Source organism: Apteryx rowi, unplaced genomic scaffold (genome assembly GCF_003343035.1).
Source record: "Apteryx rowi isolate R43461 unplaced genomic scaffold, aptRow1 scaffold_671, whole genome shotgun sequence".
Taxonomy (NCBI): domain Eukaryota; kingdom Metazoa; phylum Chordata; class Aves; order Apterygiformes; family Apterygidae; genus Apteryx; species Apteryx rowi.
Window position 1 is genome coordinate 101,022 of NW_020450951.1, and position 18,066 is coordinate 119,087.

The 18,066-nt window shown below is 37.5% G+C and overlaps 1 protein-coding gene across 15 annotated transcripts in view; it reads right to left on the bottom strand.

Annotated features, from left to right (window-relative positions):
• AKAP7 (A-kinase anchoring protein 7) overlaps window positions 1-18,066 on the bottom strand; it is a 98,972-nt gene that overhangs the window by 14,680 nt on the left and 66,226 nt on the right. For 7 of the 15 annotated variants that reach the window (XR_003256644.1, XM_026085707.1, XM_026085706.1 and 4 more), the window contains one exon: window positions 12,864-12,938. The exons of 4 other annotated variants lie outside the window; for them this stretch is intronic. Coding sequence is in view for 7 of the 11 variants with exons in the window: in XM_026085707.1 (XP_025941492.1) it covers window positions 12,864-12,938 (75 nt within the window). In the remaining 4 variants the exon portion in view is untranslated. Of the gene's footprint in view, window positions 1-12,486; window positions 12,616-12,863; window positions 12,939-18,066 lie in introns of those variants that run through there. 4 more of the 15 variants (XR_003256646.1, XR_003256645.1, XR_003256647.1 and 1 more) reach the window with 2 other exon arrangements.

The following is an 18,066-nucleotide window of genomic DNA, read 5'->3' on the forward strand; positions in this document are numbered from 1 at the left end:
CCAGGAATAATTTATGAGCACAGGCAACTGAGGTCCAGTGCCCAGGTGCATCCCCTGACAGTGTTTAATTTACTGCACACGAGTCTGAGCTATATAAGTGGAATGCACAGTCTGGGTGTGTTTGTAGGTATATGAAAATGAACATGAAAATGAGAAACTGTACTAAGCAAGGGGATTCTCCCTTAGATAGAATGAGATATTTGGATGTTGTCCTAGTATGTTCACAGTGAATATAAGACAATTTTTAATACTATCCATGATAGCAACCACTTGTAATACACATGGAAAATTGGGAAAATCAATAAAAATATGTTATAGCTTTGCCTTATTCAATAGTTTGTTAGTGTAAAGCAAAGAGACTTCCTTTAAGAACCCAGTCTTGCCTTGTCTTTCTTTTGCTGTGATGTTACTAAAGTTATCTTTAAAAGTTTACTTAGGTTAGCTTAAAAAAAGAAAATCTCATATCTAGATGTATTTGGGGTAAATACAAAACACATTTATTTGCTAATGGGCAATAATGTTTGACCTGCATATTTAAAAACTATGCAAAATCCAACAAAACACTTTCTTTTCTTAAATTCAGTTCCCTTTCAAACCTGAGAGATATGGTATAGCRGACGACCAATCACCCCAAGGAATCCAACTAGCATAAATGCAGAAACTTTTAATTGATTTTATTCTCCTCCCAGGCTCACTCTCCTCCCCATATGAAATCCTGAAGTCTCTTGTAATAACAGGGGGAGCTGAACACCAACCTCCTTCCAGGGGAACCTGTTTTTTTCTGCCCAGGGCTGTGAGAACACTATTTTACCTGAACTCCTTTCCTTCTCTTGTACTTACGAAGAGGATTCCAGAGGGGGCTGGCAATCTGTTGGCTCGCCATCTGAACCAATATCTCTGATATTATTTATAGACAGACTGCTATTAAATGGGTTAGCTGATATTCTCATCCATCTCTCTGCAGCCCTTGACTCCCGGGACTGCCAGCGGACTGTCACAGCCATGACACTTGGCAGGCCAGGTCCTCAGTTGGTATAAATCAGCACTATTCTTGCTTACAGCTGCTAAGGATTTCACTTGACATTTGCACCAGCACTTGAGTCGTGACCCAGATAATCTGTCTCACTTTCACGATTTTATTTGCATGTTTAGCAAAAAACTTTAAACACAGCTATCTTGCTTCTAATTAAATATTTCAACTGAAGTGTCCTTTTAGACACTTTCTAAGTACCACAATACCTACGGGAGGTTCCATTTTAATTCTTCATCATTATTAAAATTCAGAGTTTAGTTAGAATATATTGGAAATGTCTCTTATATCTCATCACTAACACAAAAGTACCACTTTTATTATATAGAAATAAATGTGTGGGCAAAAGCACTGTGAACTGTTGCTTGTATTATGTTCCAAATTGACTGACAATAGTTAACAGTGAATTATTTCCCCTTTACAAAAAATGAAAAAGCTATTACCCATTAGAGAATACTTTAAAAGGGATATTCATTTCTATTCAAGTGTTTTCTTCTAACTTTATGTTAGAGATTTACAAAACATAAACTAACTGCAATTGAAAGATTAGGTCCCATGAGAAATGGTATTTGCCATGCTTTGGTCTGTGCTACTGTTTTGGTTTTTTGAACAGAGCAGAACCATAATTTGGAGTATTAAATGCAATTTTCAGCTGTAATCTGGCACTGCATCTACTGGTCCACAGAACTGCCCAGGGCTGTTAGAATTATATTCTAGCAGAACTTGCTCTTATTCCAAATCGTCGTAAAGCTTCCTTTTTCCTAGACTGTCACACAGAATATTTTGGATATAATCCTGGGGCTTTTTTTGCCCTAACAGGAAAAGAAGAGACCTACGGTGGATGGAATTTCAAATGATATCTATATAACCTAAGGAATATAAGGTTCAATTCTGTATCTGCTGAAACTTCCTGTCTCCCCAAACATTTGCCAATCAATTTAACTGAAGGAGAATTAGCATGGTCAGTAAGGAGATCAAGAATATGCTATTTTTCTTTTGGAATCTGCTCTTTTACTGCTGCAGCCCTTTGAATGAAATACCTACCAAAAACAATGAGTAAAATGTCTGGCTAATGTCACGGAAAGAAACAAAAGAAGGAAATAATTCAGTGCAGCAACCTGTGTCAAACTAAATAATTTAAGGAAGGTCCTTCTCCTCGACAGAAGATTTTTTCTTTGCTTTAAATGGACAGTGTTATACCTATGTCGGCAGCAGTACCGCATGTTACTGATCATGGTCTCTTATTTGGGCTTTATTTCTGCCCATAAAGAATTGTATAACCATGGTATAACAAATAGTACATTTATCTCAACCCACTCAATCACCAGCCTCTGTTAGACTGACAAACACTGGCTCGTTCCAGCAGTGGTGACCTTTGTATTGGCTCACTGAGATCATCAGCTCAGTTCCCATAATCTACAAAGAAGACCTCAGCTGTAAACAAAACAATCTTAATGTTATCTCTCATCTTTGCTCAATGAAAAATTCCATAATCAAGTTACCCACTGCAGCATTAACATGTCTAAACTGTGAAGTATCTGCTTTGTCATAATTAAATAATTCTTTTATCTAAAAAAAGATAAATGGGTCATATAAAGCCCTTCACAGCAGAAAATGAAGTATACACTTGCATTAATTGTTTCATTTTCTTGCATGGCTCTTAACATTCCCAGACTGGCTTTAACTAATTATCAATGCACACTTCTTTGAGAATAAACTTATTTCTAAAACTCCAAGAGAATTACGGTTCTGCAGGTCAGAAGAGGATGGGGAAGCATACAAATATCAGCATAAGCTTCTTGTGAAATATAAGCATGATAAATGTTTCAGCACCTTGGAAGTTAGCCAACCAATGTAAAGTACAGCACTTTATCTTGTGGGGCAGCAGCCATATGAGGTGAGACAACCGGGAGGGATGGCAAAAGGGAGATATGTAGTCTATAGAGCTCTCAGACGTTAGCCCCTTCAACTGTTCTTGTTGCAGTTCCCCAAAAGCATTATGACTACAGCCAGGTCCTAACCGTTCTCTCCACCGGAGTCCAGAGCAGATACAGAGATACCATTTCACTGCTCTAAGAATGCTGAACCTTGTGGAAAGACTGACCCATTGGTTGTCTTACTATTTGATCCACAAGTATCAGAGGATCTACTTGCACAGAAACAGAGCTTAATACTTTTGATGCAGTAAAATCCCTTCATTGCATCCCCAAGGGAGTACAGTTTTACTTTAACATTATCTCAAAATAAACATTGCTAATAGTCTGTTGAGAAAGACACTGTAATCAGCCTAGGCTGCTTCCCTTCCCTTGGCACTGCTACTTCTTCCCTCTTGCAAGGAAAGTTTCAGCTGTTTGCCACTCCATCTACTGACAGCGGAAAGACAGCATCATCCGTGTGTGCACATGTTCACAAGGTGTCGAGGCTGCTCAGCACTGCAAGACTAAGCCCATATATTTCTGAGGCAATAAACAGACATTCTTTACCAGATCTGGCCCTACAGTGGAAGAAGTTATTGTGCCTGACTGCTTCTTACTGTCTTCTGCCCCATGTTTTTTGAGAATGCCTTAATTCACTTCAAACAAAATTAACTAAGTTAGTTTCAGCCAAAAATGAAAAATTGTTTAACCTCACTGGGATGATTTTGCCTGAAAGGAATATTTACATAACCTGCTCTGCTATGGATGTACATGGTGTACATCACTAGCGTACAGTGCACAAAACCAATGATGGTGGTGACAATGACTAGCTGGGATCAGTAGCCTCTTCTGTCAGCATTTTTGGCTCTAGAAGAGGATGTTTGTTTATGGTCTTAGAGCAATTATTGTTTTGTTTATCTAATAATTGCAAACGTAATAACTTTGTTTCTATCAACATTAATTTGTAACACCTGAGATTAACTAGTACTGTCTATGACCACATTTTTCTCTCTAGAACTCACTATGTTGGAAGGCAGCTTGTAGCAACCCACCACAAAGTACAGGCATTCCTCTGTCAGGCAGGATTACCGCAACTGTGGCAAGTTCTCAGCTTGGTAAATCTTATCAGGAAGGCAGGCGTGCCAAATATCACACAATTCCCACATAGGGGGTGAACATGAACGTGCTCATAGAGAAGGTGAGAGCAAAAGATAGAGTTATCTTACACTCCCCTCTGCCAGTCATTTAAATGGTTACAAATATATATATATAAAAAATACTCTCTCCTAATGTTTGGAACCTCACATAGGTGTGGAGGTACTCACAGGCAAGTAACAGTAGCATGCGAACTTGGCCTCAATATGTAAAACACACATATATTCCAGTGATATAGGAGGAATCTATACAAATACTCCTGCAAATACTGTGTGTCATCTGAAAGCCAAATAAGTGCTCATTTCCAGTATTTTTTTTTCCACTTAATCAAAGTGATGATTTGGCAATTATGCTGAATATGAGATGAACATTAAAAATTAGGAATAGGGAAAAGCTATTTACCCTTAGATACTTAAGGTAATGGAGAAAGCTGGTAAAACAACAGAAACAAACTGCCTACAAATAATTTTTTGAAGGAAATTATAAGAGTTATAAGAGAGGAAGTTATAAGCTAAACATTAGTGCAGAGATTTTCTGGAACTGGCTCCCATTGCTATCAGTGGAAAAATGAAAACAACCAATACATCGCAGTAACAGCAGGCTGCACTCAGGGACCTAGGCAGTTCTTTCAGTCTCATCCTGCTACAAAGCCACAAATCATTGGAGGCTGGTTCTCTCCCAACATACCTTTGAAAAGTGGTCATGACATTCATAAATTTTCAATTCCATTAATGTGCCATTTTAGCAACCTCATCTCCCTCTCAGAGRTTTTCATCAGGTTCTTCTGATCTTTTTAATTACTAGGTTTTTTTACCTCATCCCTTCTTCCCAGTGTGATCAAGGAGAAACAAGGGTACCTGTGCCATTATGAAGGATTCATCACTGCTAACTAGCCACCCATACTAATTAGCTTGTCCTAGTCTTTTGCTTGCTACAACTGAACTGAACTGAAATGAAATCTCCTCCCAACTCCTCCTTTTCTAATTTTTCATTTCCTTTAATACAAACAGCTTCTTTGGTTAAAAGCTTTGCAGAAGTTTCTCAGTGCTCAGCAGCTATGGAACCCTGGGGTCCAAAGCACTCTCAAATATGGCCTGAAGCTCCACATATGTCTTCATTTCACACATATATCCATGTTACGTACAGATTAAACTTTTAATTGAATCTACAATTTTCACTGATTTAGAGCAGTCACAAATTAACACGAGCTTCTTTTGATTATGCTCCAAAGAACTTCCTGCCTTTGCTCGTTTTTCCTTTGAGGAAAAAAGTAGTTCTGCCATATCCCTAAATAAATTATACAATAAACACTGCTGGTTTTCCCATCAGTAATGTAACTTAATGGCAAAGCAATCACATTTGATTTGACTCATCTCCAGAATTTCTAGTTGCAATTAATTTTACATAAAACATCCTGCCAGGGAGGTGGAAAGATGCCTAACATCTGCAATCTGAAATCTTGGAGCAAGATAGTCTACTGCATACAAATTCCATTTTGTACTGCTGCCTTATCTGCGTTTAGAAGAGACTTTAATGAAATAGTAAAACGTAGCCTAGTTTTAACAATGATTTAATTCTGTGCTTCAAAATTCCTTATACATAAATAAAAATTGGTGCAAAAATTAAATTCAGGAAGCTAATTTAATTTCTTTTCATGTGTCATATACACTGGTAAGATTTCAATTGTGATTTACAAAACTTTGCATTAAATATAAAGGGAGAAAAAAATTTGAATTTCACTTTTCAATTAAAAGTCAAATGTCATCTGAAAGGACTGTAGATCAGACACTGAGGAAATTCAGCAATATATGTTGATATCATGTAGGACTGTTTTTTAAAAGCATTAAGTAATTTTAATACAAAAAATAGCCTGTGAGACATTAACATTTCAGTGTCAAGGAGGCTTGCTTAAGGCACATGGATACATCTAACATCATTACAAAAATAAAATTATTTCAGTCACCATTATTTTTATTTTCTTCATTTCAAAATGACTGTATTCCTCCATTTTTTAGGACTATAAATAGCCATCCACTCCTGAGGTTTTTAAAATCTATTTCCTCCCATTTGAAAGCCTCTTCTTCCATCATCCCCTCCTGAAAAGCTTGCCATGAACTTGAACATGACACAGTTCACCTAAAATCCCTATTTTCTCTCCCAGATTTCCTCTAAATCTCTGCTTTCTATTCTGCTTCATTGGCATGTAAAATTCTTCTAGCAATGTAGCCCCACTACTGAGGGCTTATTTTTGACAGCCAATGTCACTATCAAGAATGGACATGCAGGTAGACATACCTGTCCTTCAGAAACACTGATGACAGTCTTGGCTGTCATTAAGCCTAGCATCCTTGCTTAGGCTCAGTGCCTAACATTAAACCTAATATCGTTGGTTGTAGTAGGACAGAGACTTACAGAACTTTCACCTTTGTCATGGTAAATATTGAAATTTTAGCTTTGGCTGGGACCCCTAAACTGTAAAGGAGGGTGAGGAGATCGTGTCCCGTTTTTTTGACCTTGCACCATACTTCTTTACAATGTGTCAAGGTCTGGGGGACTGTTCTGTCTTGAGCTCCTTTTCTTCCAATATAAATTGGACAAATATTAAATTCAATGTTAACAACATCATGCATGGTCACTCAGTCTACCAACTCCTTTTCCTATGAGGAAAGAGAAAAATAATGAGTCATTATTCAGAATGCAGTTTCCAGGAATGTACCTTTCCTTCAAATCTGTTTTTTCATCCACGTCATGCACCATGCTATCTGTGTACATCTTGTTTGCATGTGTGAATGTGGGCGTAGGAGTGAAGAAACAATATTATACAGGGAGATTGGCAAGACAGGAAAAAATACAATAAGCACTGGAAAATGGAGTGTATACAGAATTTACTAAGCTAAGCTGACGAGTGTGTGTTTTCACATTTAGGGAAGAAGAGGGGAAAAGGATGGTGTCTTTAGGGTACCAGAACATGTATCTTTCCAAGCAACAACATGCTACAGTTAAAATCTCACAAAACAGAAGTGAAAAAGACACAGAATCAGCTGGACAGGGAGCAATCAATATTGCACTCTAGTTAGACAGCTTGGCAAATATACAAGGACTGTTCAACAATGGGCATCAACTTGCTATTTGCGGCTATCCTCTCTCCCATGTAGGAAAGACAGATAATGCATCTTTTATGTGCATATAGTATCAACACAGAATAATTCAGATTAACCTAGAACAACTTGCAAATGTTGAGCAAGTCCTCCACTTACAAATGTAACTTTTAGGATTTTCAAAACTAGTTCAAGACCTAAATTAAATGATTAAGTTTTGTTCACTGGACAGCCTCCAAAATCAGCACCTACTCTGATGCAGTTTGACAATTTTTGGTCAGGCACATAACAGCAAGATCTGGATTAAATTTCCCTGGCATAGCTGCCTGTTTGGGCTTGCCTGGTTCCTGTCTACGTGGTATATAGCTCCAGCCACTGTGTTCATTCCCTTATTTCCACAAGTATTTGCATGTATCATATTCAACAGGCACCATAAGTAATAGTGTAAAATAGCTATCAAACAACAAATTAAATGCTTAATCTCATTAAATCAAAACACATAAGAGTGCTCAAATTGTTATGCTCAACCCTCTCCTCTAAATTGTAAATTACCTCTTTCAGAAAGCAAGCAAGTTCCATGTTCTATTTTGATATGACCAACCTTATTTCACTACTTTTTATATCAGTAATCACATTACTTATTATCATATTACTTATTATTACTTACTTATTCGGTAACTGTCTGACCCAGTAATTTTGTATACGTTCAACACTTAACATCCTTTTTTCACAATTTCAGGCCTGTACAACAAAGACTCCAAGCCTTGGTTTCCTATCTGGAACCAGGTATCAAACAGGCTAAAATATATACAGCTAACATATATGAAGTGAATGAAGTATAACAATGCTTATCTTGTAAAATGTATTCTTTTATGTCACATTAAAAAGTGTCACACTGTATCAAATTTAAAAAAACCTGTTCCTTTAGACCAAGGATAGGCTTCCAATGAGATGATTTCAAAAAGCAGAGGCAAATCTATGTTCTAGATGTTTTTGTGTAACATATAAAAAATATATATATATACACACAGGTATATAATTGTGATAATATAGTAGCCACTGCAATGTTATATATGTTTTACATATAGTATGTGTGCATCGACATGTATGTATTAAATACACACAATTAAGGAGCTTTTCAGCATATATTAGATATACACTTCAAGTCAAATTCAGTCATAAAGTAAAGAAGGCACAACTGTATTGAAAACAATGAGTTGCTTTTGTTTACACCATGGGCGCCTTTGGCTTCGTGCATCTATTGTGATTAATTTCTAATGGCAGAAAAGAGCATGGAACGAGGGAGGAAAAGGAAAACATTTAGCACTGACATAAGCAAACCAATACAAGGTTTAACTCCAGTGTTAACATACAGGGAATTTCTTCATGATCTGGGAAATACAAAGCTGTGAAGACTATCCCACTGCTTGTAAAAGAAGTCTCACCGTAAAAGTCTTCCATCTAAATTAAGAAAATTAACTGTATGCAATAGTTTAGCTAGAGCATTTTCTTAGCTATCTGAAGCACAATTCCTTTCYGCAATGCAGTTTAATGCTGCAGCTGTATTAAGATGGTTTGCATGGATTCGTTAGACTATGCCCTAGCCTTTTGTGAGAATTTACCCTCTTTCACAAGTCCCTCTTTAAATACAGCAAGCCAAATTCTGAAACTGTCACCAACTTCCCTGGGACTTAACAGAGTTGGCTGAGGGCAGAAATTAACTATTTTGTTTTGTTTTTAATCAAGTACTTTCCACTCCAATAATTTTTATTTAGAAAAAAAGCTTCATAAAATCAAAACAAAAAATGCAATCTCTAAAATGACTTGTTTCCATTCATGAGCACAACCTCCTTCAAATTTGTAGGAACCTGAGGGTTCTCTTGCACAAGATTAGGATAGCAATATCAATATGGTCTCATTTTATGTACCTAAAATCATGGAAAAACTACTTAATACCCAGGTTATTTAAAGGGTTGTCTGGTAAAGGATTCAACATAGGATGGATACATAAATACACATAAAGGCAGAATTTGGAGATGTTGAATCTGGTGTCTGTATCCCTACAGAGAACCTGCCAGCTTTACAGTGTTTTTTTACACTATTGTTCACTGAGACAACTGAAAGAATAGGCTGTGATGGACCAAAACCTTATAACAGCTTCAACTGATGTTATATCTCTGTCCCACAATCAGTGGTGAGAACATATATTTCCTTACTTCTCTTCTGTGAAGAATACCCTGGCTCTTGGTCTGCTCCGTAGGGTAGGCCGTGGGAATTGATTTCCACCAAGTGTGGTAGGAAAACTCTTAATTTAGAAAATATTCAGTAAACCAATCATATTTGTTGGCATGGCTAATATGGTTCTTCACACAACATGCATTTAAGCTGTAAAGCTCCTTGCCAGAAGATAGTATAAATACTAAAAGTTCACATGGATTCAAAAGACAAGCGGAAAAATTCCTGAAACAAAAATCTCTTATGGATTTTTAAATATCAAGGTGGCCACCCTGGTTCAGAAAGTCCACAAGCCTCAAACTACTGGCACACTGGAGCTATATTTTGTGGAAGCATCTTCTTACGCTTGCCCTTTTCTAATACTCTTACCAGGCACCCTGTTAAAGATATGCTTACCATAACCATAGAACTTGGCTAAATGCTTTCCAAGGTTATATCTGTCTTTGAAGAAGGATGGGGGGCAGGGGGATGGGACATGAAATACATACTGTGGGTGTACAAGATGTAAGTAAGTGGTTGCTCAAATTTAATAATGCAGCTTAGCTTTCACTTGTCATTACTTTGGGGCATTTCAGTCACAGGCATCTCTCAATTTCTAAGGCTAGATTTCTCTGTTCTTTTACAAAGCAGATGAGGCAACAGGAAGCTATATTCAATTCAGACTTGATATAAATTACTCTAAACTCCAATTCTGGAAAAGGCACTGTGAAAGTAGTGAGCTTTCACCTCCCTCTCAAAAACACAAATACTATAGAATATAATTTACAACACCTTTTGAAATTGATCTATGCATGAAATGCAAACATTTCCTTAGTTAGTAAGTAATGAACTGACAGCCATTTAATGCCTGACATTCGTCATTTGTGTTTAAATCGAGGTACTTCAGCTGAAAGCAACTTAAAGGAAGACGTTAATGAAGTTCGCACACTTTCATTTTCACTGCAATTGAAGTGAGTAATACGGTGAACTGCTATTTACCACAAAAGCTTGCCTTTAGTTAAAGCCTCCTTTGTTTCTAATATAGAACCATCACATGATGATTTCTACCTGAACGTTTGCTAAGCAGGATAATTTACTGGCAATAAAAAGCCCAAGTTAATTTCCCAACACAATTAGTTTAAAGGCCATCATGATAAAATGATAGCAAGATGAAAAATGGATGTGAAAGTCATTCCCTCCCGCTTGTGTCCAGCTTCAAACCTTCTGCTTAGCTGGGGCATGGCTACGCTAAATATGCCACCACATGCAGTGCTTCCTCGCAGTCACTTAGAGGAAGAAGTATGTGTGGTAGAAGAGATTCAAGGAAGTAATAGGACGAGTGAATGAGCACCAGCAGTTAAAAAGAAAGACGACCATTGCTCTGACCAAGTGTCACGCCTATTTTTTTCCCCCATTTCATTCACCACCCTCTTACTTCATTCATTACCAGACCTTCTGGCTTCTGATTCCTGTTTTTCTCATCATTCTGTACCTATTCTTTTTGTCCCTTCCTCATTCTCTGGGGGTTGTGCTGCACCTTTCAGTTACTACATACTAAAACCCCACCTCTTTCAAAAGCCTTTATGACCACTTTGCAAGCAATGTTATCTCCCAAATTTTCTTAAACCATAAGTGGTTTCAGGTTGCGTGATGCTAAGTGTTATAGTCACTAATGCTCACAGTAACACCTAAGAAAGTGCATGAGAGGTAATGCTAGAGGAAATGTCCAAAAAAAAGTGAAGGGATAGAGAGAAGCAGGAATCAAAAGAATATATTGTATCTTCTGTTCTGTGTCAACAGAATAATCTTAAAAAATAATGTGTATTTGTCGACTGCCTCCACCTATTTTATATATCAGAAATGAGGCGCATTAGCTTCTCGCTTTTCACATAAAGACATTTTGTGCAGGCTATACAGCAAAAAGCTTGGAAATACAAAATATTTCTAGCTATTTTTCCAATGCAAAACTTTCAACATTTATCCTTCTACCCTGACCTGTAAAGGAAAAATATTTTAAAATAGCCAATTCATTTTCTTGGGGATGTTTTCTAGATTTATTGCATTATTAGTGTACATGTTTATTTTTTAATCAATGATATAAACTCTAATTTTATTTACGCATGGACAGCTTCCTGAATAATTATGAAATATAAACCAGATTCATAAAATTGGATTCTCTAGGCTACAGCTCATGAATTATGTGAATCTAGTTAGAACTATTTCAGAAATGATGTGACAGAAATTTGGCTGCATCTTCTAGAAGAAAGGTTGAAAATATTTCACTGAGTAGCAAGTCAAAAGTAAATATTTTATTGTGCAACCAAACTTAGGACAAACATGATATTTGGTTCATAATTTGACAGAAATCACGTTCTGCCAAATTAGCTAGTTGGACTCAGTGTACTAGAGGATGAGGCAATCATCAGAATCATTTCCTCTAATTTGACTTATATTTACTTAACTAAACCCAAAACCCAGACATATGCTTGACAGTCACTCCAGACACTCCCTGGGCATGAATATGTAGACATACAGTGCAACTATACTCGGTCAGCTTAACACTATACATCCAAGCAACACCCAAATGGAAAATGAACTGATGATTTCCTTCATCATCTGCCAGCATTGCCTTTAACAAGATCTCCATTCTTTCCAGCTATTGCTAATGAGTATTACTAACAATGTGAATATGCTTTCAGCATCAAAACCCTTTACTCTCTTATTCTAAATCTCACTTTTTAATATGCTGCTAAAAAGCAAAATTAAAATATTCACCTTGGCTAGATTTGCTTAGAGGAATGGACTCCTAGAATGCCGATAAACAAGATCAGGCATAAGGCTTTCTATACTTATCTCTAAAAAAAATCTTAATCTACTTAGTGGAAATATTGTTCAATTTGTCTCCAACTATCCCCATCCCTTCCTTAAAAGCAGCAAGCTAATTTTCAAAAAGAGGGAAAAAAAAACCCCACCCAAACCAGGAACGTCTGTCTGCTTTCCCCAGCTTTAAACTCTCTGAATAGCAGCACATAACAGTCAGAAGCATACAGCACTGCAGAAAACTGCCACACTTACTGATTTTTTCCTCTCCTCTGGAGAAAGGAAAGCAGCAAAGCTGGCCCATGGCATCTACTGCTTTATTTTCTTCCTCGTCCTCTCTGTGTGCCCCCCAAGCAGAAACTGTAGAGCAGCAGGCTACAGTCTGCGGAGAAATTGCTTTTTCTATTCAGGCAGAGAGAGTGGGGAGGAGAAAGCGAGAGCAGGAGAGAAAGGGAGCGGGAGGCTCTGGCGGACGGGGAGGCTCCTCCTCCTCCTCCTCCTCCTCCTCCTCCTCCTCCTCCTCCTCTTCTTCCTCCTCCTCCTCCTCCTCGCCCTGCTGCCTCATGCCAGTGCCTCCGCGCTGGGAGCCGGCGGGGGACCGCAGGGCACCGGCACCACGCATTCTCCCACCTGTGATGCCAGGGGTCTTCAACGCCGCTGCCCCATCTTGCAGTTCTTGTCTTGACGTTGAAAAAGGAAGGCGCACTTAAAAAAAGAAGATTAGACACAGCGTGGCTATCTTAAAGTCAGCAGGCAATTAAGGGGTATTACTACGGCACTGTGCCCTCTGCGGTCAGAACTCCTCCCTCCAAAACTGTACTGAGAAAAGGTAGAAAATGTGGTTAAATTGCTTAATAAATGGGCTTCCTTCCCCCAGAAACAAAAACGAGGTTATTAGAATAAATGATGAAAGGAGCTATTAGAGCCTCTGGTGCCCTCTGGGTGGAGTAGCAAGCAGTCCTAGCGAGAGATGCTGAGTAACAAATTAAAATTATGCTCTTGCTTTGGTGCGGAGTTGCTACTGACTTCAGTAAGAACAGGAGTTGGTCATCTTTACTCCAGACAAAATGCAAGGTTTAACCTTCTTTCTTAATACGCTATATATTACAAGCGTGGTTGTTAAAGGTCACTTGGTAGGTGTAATAAACTTAGGCTTTTCTAAAATAATAACAAATTAACAAGATGCAACATCAAGAAAGAGAAAGTTACTGACCGAAGATGAAAAATGATCAAAGGGGCTTCTACAGGGATTAGTACAGTACTAGTTCCAGCGTTATTCAACACAATTAATTAATTACTTGAAAGTAAATAAGTAATAAAATGCATAAGATTGAAAGAATGGCATATACAGTGAGGACAGGATAGCAAATGAGAGCAGCCTGCATAGCTCTGACACATGGAAACCATTCACCCAATGTATGTTAATAAAACCAAATGTAAAGACATATATTTTGTTTAAGTATTCATGTGTGCAACCAGAACTAAGAATGCCTGGCTTCCAGTGGAGTTTGTCTTGTGGTTCATTGAATTCCTAATGGAATTAGGCAAACACTATCAGGATGCTCACACACTGAGAGCTATYGAAGCATCCTTGCAGGGTAAATATACTGTGACTATCCTAGCTTTCACTGAAAATAGCCGTCATCACAAACTCTTGTTTAAACAACAAAGAATACACAAACTGTTTGGTGTCCAGTGAACTCCTATGGAAGACTGACCCATGGTAAATCATTCATCATTACTACTGTCCCTGTGGATGCCCAGCGTCTCACCGAAGTTGAACTCATATTACAATTATTCCTTCACTGGGGGAACTGATAAAATTCCTCTCCTCTGTCTGGATATCTACTTCCACTAACTTGTCGAGAATTAATATCTTGAGTCTTCTACATCTCTGTTTAATTCACCTGAAATTTGCCAGCAACTGTAAAAGTTACTATTGTAATGGAGAGATAACACATACAGATATACATAAACAAAGCATGAACCCATAAGTCTTCTGCCATTAGGAAACCTGGCTAATAAGACCTAATAATAACCTGGCCAATATACATACAGATTGTGGGATTGAGGTCTAGAAAGTCTGCACACAAACTTCTGTCCAGAAAACCCATGGTGTTTCACCTAAAAATCATCTGTGTGCACTGGAAAAGCAGCCTCTCATGACTGCAGTCACTTTACTTTTGAATGGCGATTTTTTACTTAGGTGCTTAGAAGAAAACTGAGTCCACAAATGCTTTCAGTTAAATGATCTAATCTTGCACACCTTCTTCGATAATACTTGCAGTCACTAATACATTTTGAGTACCTACCGAGTATAACTGAAAGTCTGTGACATCACTGCTATTTACCATTTAATATTAATATGTAAAAAGGATAAAACATGCACTTGTTTCCCTATCATTCCCCTCAAGTGATAAGGATTAAATGATATTTTTAACATTCTGGTTGATGTTCTAAAGACTAATGTTTACAGTTGAAAAAAGAACCAATTTTCCACAAAATGAGAATATGAATTCTACTACTACTACTAACCAGCACTCTGTAAGTGTTCCAGTTAGTATGACACGCTTTCTAGAAAACCAATAATTTAATCAGTGGCAGAAATTCTCTACTAAATTGCCTAGCACTTCATATTCAAACTACTGTTTGATTCATGAAATTATATGTTTGTTTTCCCAGATGTAAGAATCTCAGACTGGAGAATCCTATGAATATTTCATATTCCTTATAGAGATAAATCAGCTTTTTTGAGAAGAACAAGAGTAATATATTTAAAGCAAATGTTTGTAAGACATTGTTCCTTATGAAAATTGAATTGTCCTTAATTTAAGTACTATTCCAACACTAAAATGCATTAAAATAAGGTCACCAGGTGGTTGTTGTATTTTTTTTATTCTTTTCCATCACCACTCTGTTATTAGCAATAATTAATCTACTGTTATAAGAATTATTCTCTTTCAGTCACAGGAAAAAAATCAGGATGGTACACAAGTTTCTAAAGTAACTGTAACAGTTATTAAGTTATATATTAATAGAAATCCATTTCAGCTGTGAAGTTAAAATTGCTTTATTTAAGGAGATGCTGCCAGCCTAATCAACAGCAAAAAGAAAAGAACATGACCCATATTCTACAACACGAGTGAATTAAACATGAATACGTGGCATAAGTGAAGCCAGACATCAAAGCACATAGAGACTATTTCTAAGAGTGAACAGTTATCTTCCATTCCCTTCAGGATCAAAAAAGAACACATGCAACATTTTAGGCAAGAAGCAAAACAAATATTCTTGATCCAGAAAAGTTAAAAAATCAGAAATATTCAAGTAATACACTACACAATAAAAATATATTTTTCAGTTGTATGCAGGCGCAATCTCCTTTTATACAGACAGATCACATTCATGTAGTACCTAAGTGAACACAAAACTCTCAGTGTTCTCATCTTTTGGGAAGCAATTTATACAAAGCAGCATATGAATCATGAACAAATCCTGTTGTACCTAAAACCAAATATCCTTCTGTTAGAACAAGTAACAACTACAGTTTTCCTTACTCATCTCTTCCTAAACAGCCTTGGCAATTCCTGTATGTCAGGTTGACAATATCCTATCAAGCAATTCTGGAATAGTCACAACCAGTGACAAACCTCATCATACATCTGCAAACCATCCTTTAGCCAAAATTAGCAAAGTGCAAAAGCACAGATGTGGATACACTGAGAAGAAACAGAGGATTCACGGGGCGTTCTGGCCTTTTAACACTGGCCAGATCAGTATATGTGCTCTAACTTGCATGATCAGGGCAGGGATCTTGCAGCCCTGAAACCTCCTCTTCCACTACACAGCTCGATATGGTCCAGATTGAGTTTAAGTATTTGGGTATATATTCACTGACAGAAGTGGGACTGATCACATTTTAAGTGCTTTGCTAGCTCAAAGCCTTTAGTTTGTTCTGTTTTGACGTATCTTGAAGTTTTGTTGAGATACACAAAGTACATATTGACATAAGTTATAACACAGTGGCAAAGCTTTCAGCTGTAACTCTTGCCATATGAGGCCTGAATAGTCAAAGTATTGTTACAAATGAACAAGTCCCAGGATATACCAGTATGAATTTTGTTGGGACACAGCACCTTGGGACTGGAGCTGAGGGGTGGAATTTTTCCTGGTAGGATTGGTAATCTTTATCACGCATGGCAGCCTGGACTAGCTAAATTAAGTTGCTGCAAAACCAGAATGTAGAACTGGACACCACCAAGTAAAAATTATAATTTTTAAACTTGGAAAGTACCTCTTTTCAGAGCAGATAAAGAATAAGAGAAACTTAAAGGTACTCCTTTTCTAAGAAGAGAATTTCAGTCTTAACGCTCATGAATACTGTTCAGTTGATCCATAAGGAACCTAGCATAGCATTTTTAGATGATGCTTGTGGTGCAAATTATGTAAAAAGTGGGTGAGGAAGAAAAGCTGCTTTTCATTTGAACTTAAAAGAACTTCTGCACTCAGAACCTAAGCTGTTCCCAAGTCTATGTATACATATATATCTATAAACACCACAGAGCAGAAGATAGTCTTTCACTACAAGTGGTGTTTTGGGAGCACCTACCAATTCAGAATGCTAATTTCCAGCATGAAGAAAAAGCAGGAATAAATAAAGAAAAACTTTGCAACTACAAATCTTATGGACTTCCTGAAATGCAAACATTTTCCTACTGTGTTTGACAGTGCAGACTATCCTCCCATTTCTTTTTGATACTTGATTTACAATGCAGTATATAAGTCTAGCAAATTTTCCAACATGTACTTTTGAAAACACTTCCAATTGAATTCTTCTGGAGAAAAGACTTAAATGACTAGATTAAATACATTTTCAAGTATTTGATTTTCTTCTTCAGTGGCTTTAAAATATTCATAGAAACTACTGTAAGGAAAAAGCGATACTGAGCTGGCATTTGCATTCTAAAATAGAAGTGCATATTTTAGCTATGTTTTTTTTAAACTGAGAATACAATTCTTATCACATTAAAATACTTCCAGGGAAATCTTACCACTAATATGTGCTTTACAACACTGCCTTCTAGAGAGATAATCTTGCTCTTATTCACTATAAAACTACTATTTTTATGTGTTCCACTTGCTGAACATACTGTACCTTTTCAGGAAAAGCTGGAAAGTCAGACACTGATATGCCTACACTCTATTTAAAGTGCAGCCTCAAGGCAAGGCTCAAGACCAAATCTGCCAACTGTCCAGACTGTTCACCCTCAGGAATGCATTCAGAGCCATGTTTAGAATAAGCCATACAGCACCTCTGGGTGAAAAGCCCAAATACATTTAAGCTCTAAAGAGCACTCACAGCACATGTCCAGAGTGGACATGTCTATCTGTGGTATATATGTCCTAAGGTCATCTACTCCTGCAGTGATTTTACCTGACTGACAGCAGGCATACAGGATGGACTTCATAGAGAATGCCAGCATATAAGAGTGTGTCCTCCTTAACATATGACATTATAGACAGGCCCCAGGCAATAAGGATGTGAAAAGCTGCAGCAAGGTACACCTCACCCTTCAGGTTCTTCCCAAGACTGGCCACCTTACATACAAGCCTAAGCCTAGGAGACCTATCAAGCACTCATTTAATTCAATAGAGATTATTCCTTTGGCTGCATACAGATGCTGAAATAGTTATCACAGAATCACAGAATCACAGAATCACTGAGGTTGGAAGGGACCTCTGGAGATCATCTAGTCCAACCCCCCTGCTCAAGCAGGGTCACCTAGAGCACATTGCACAGGATTGCATCCAGGCGCATTTTGAATATCTCCAG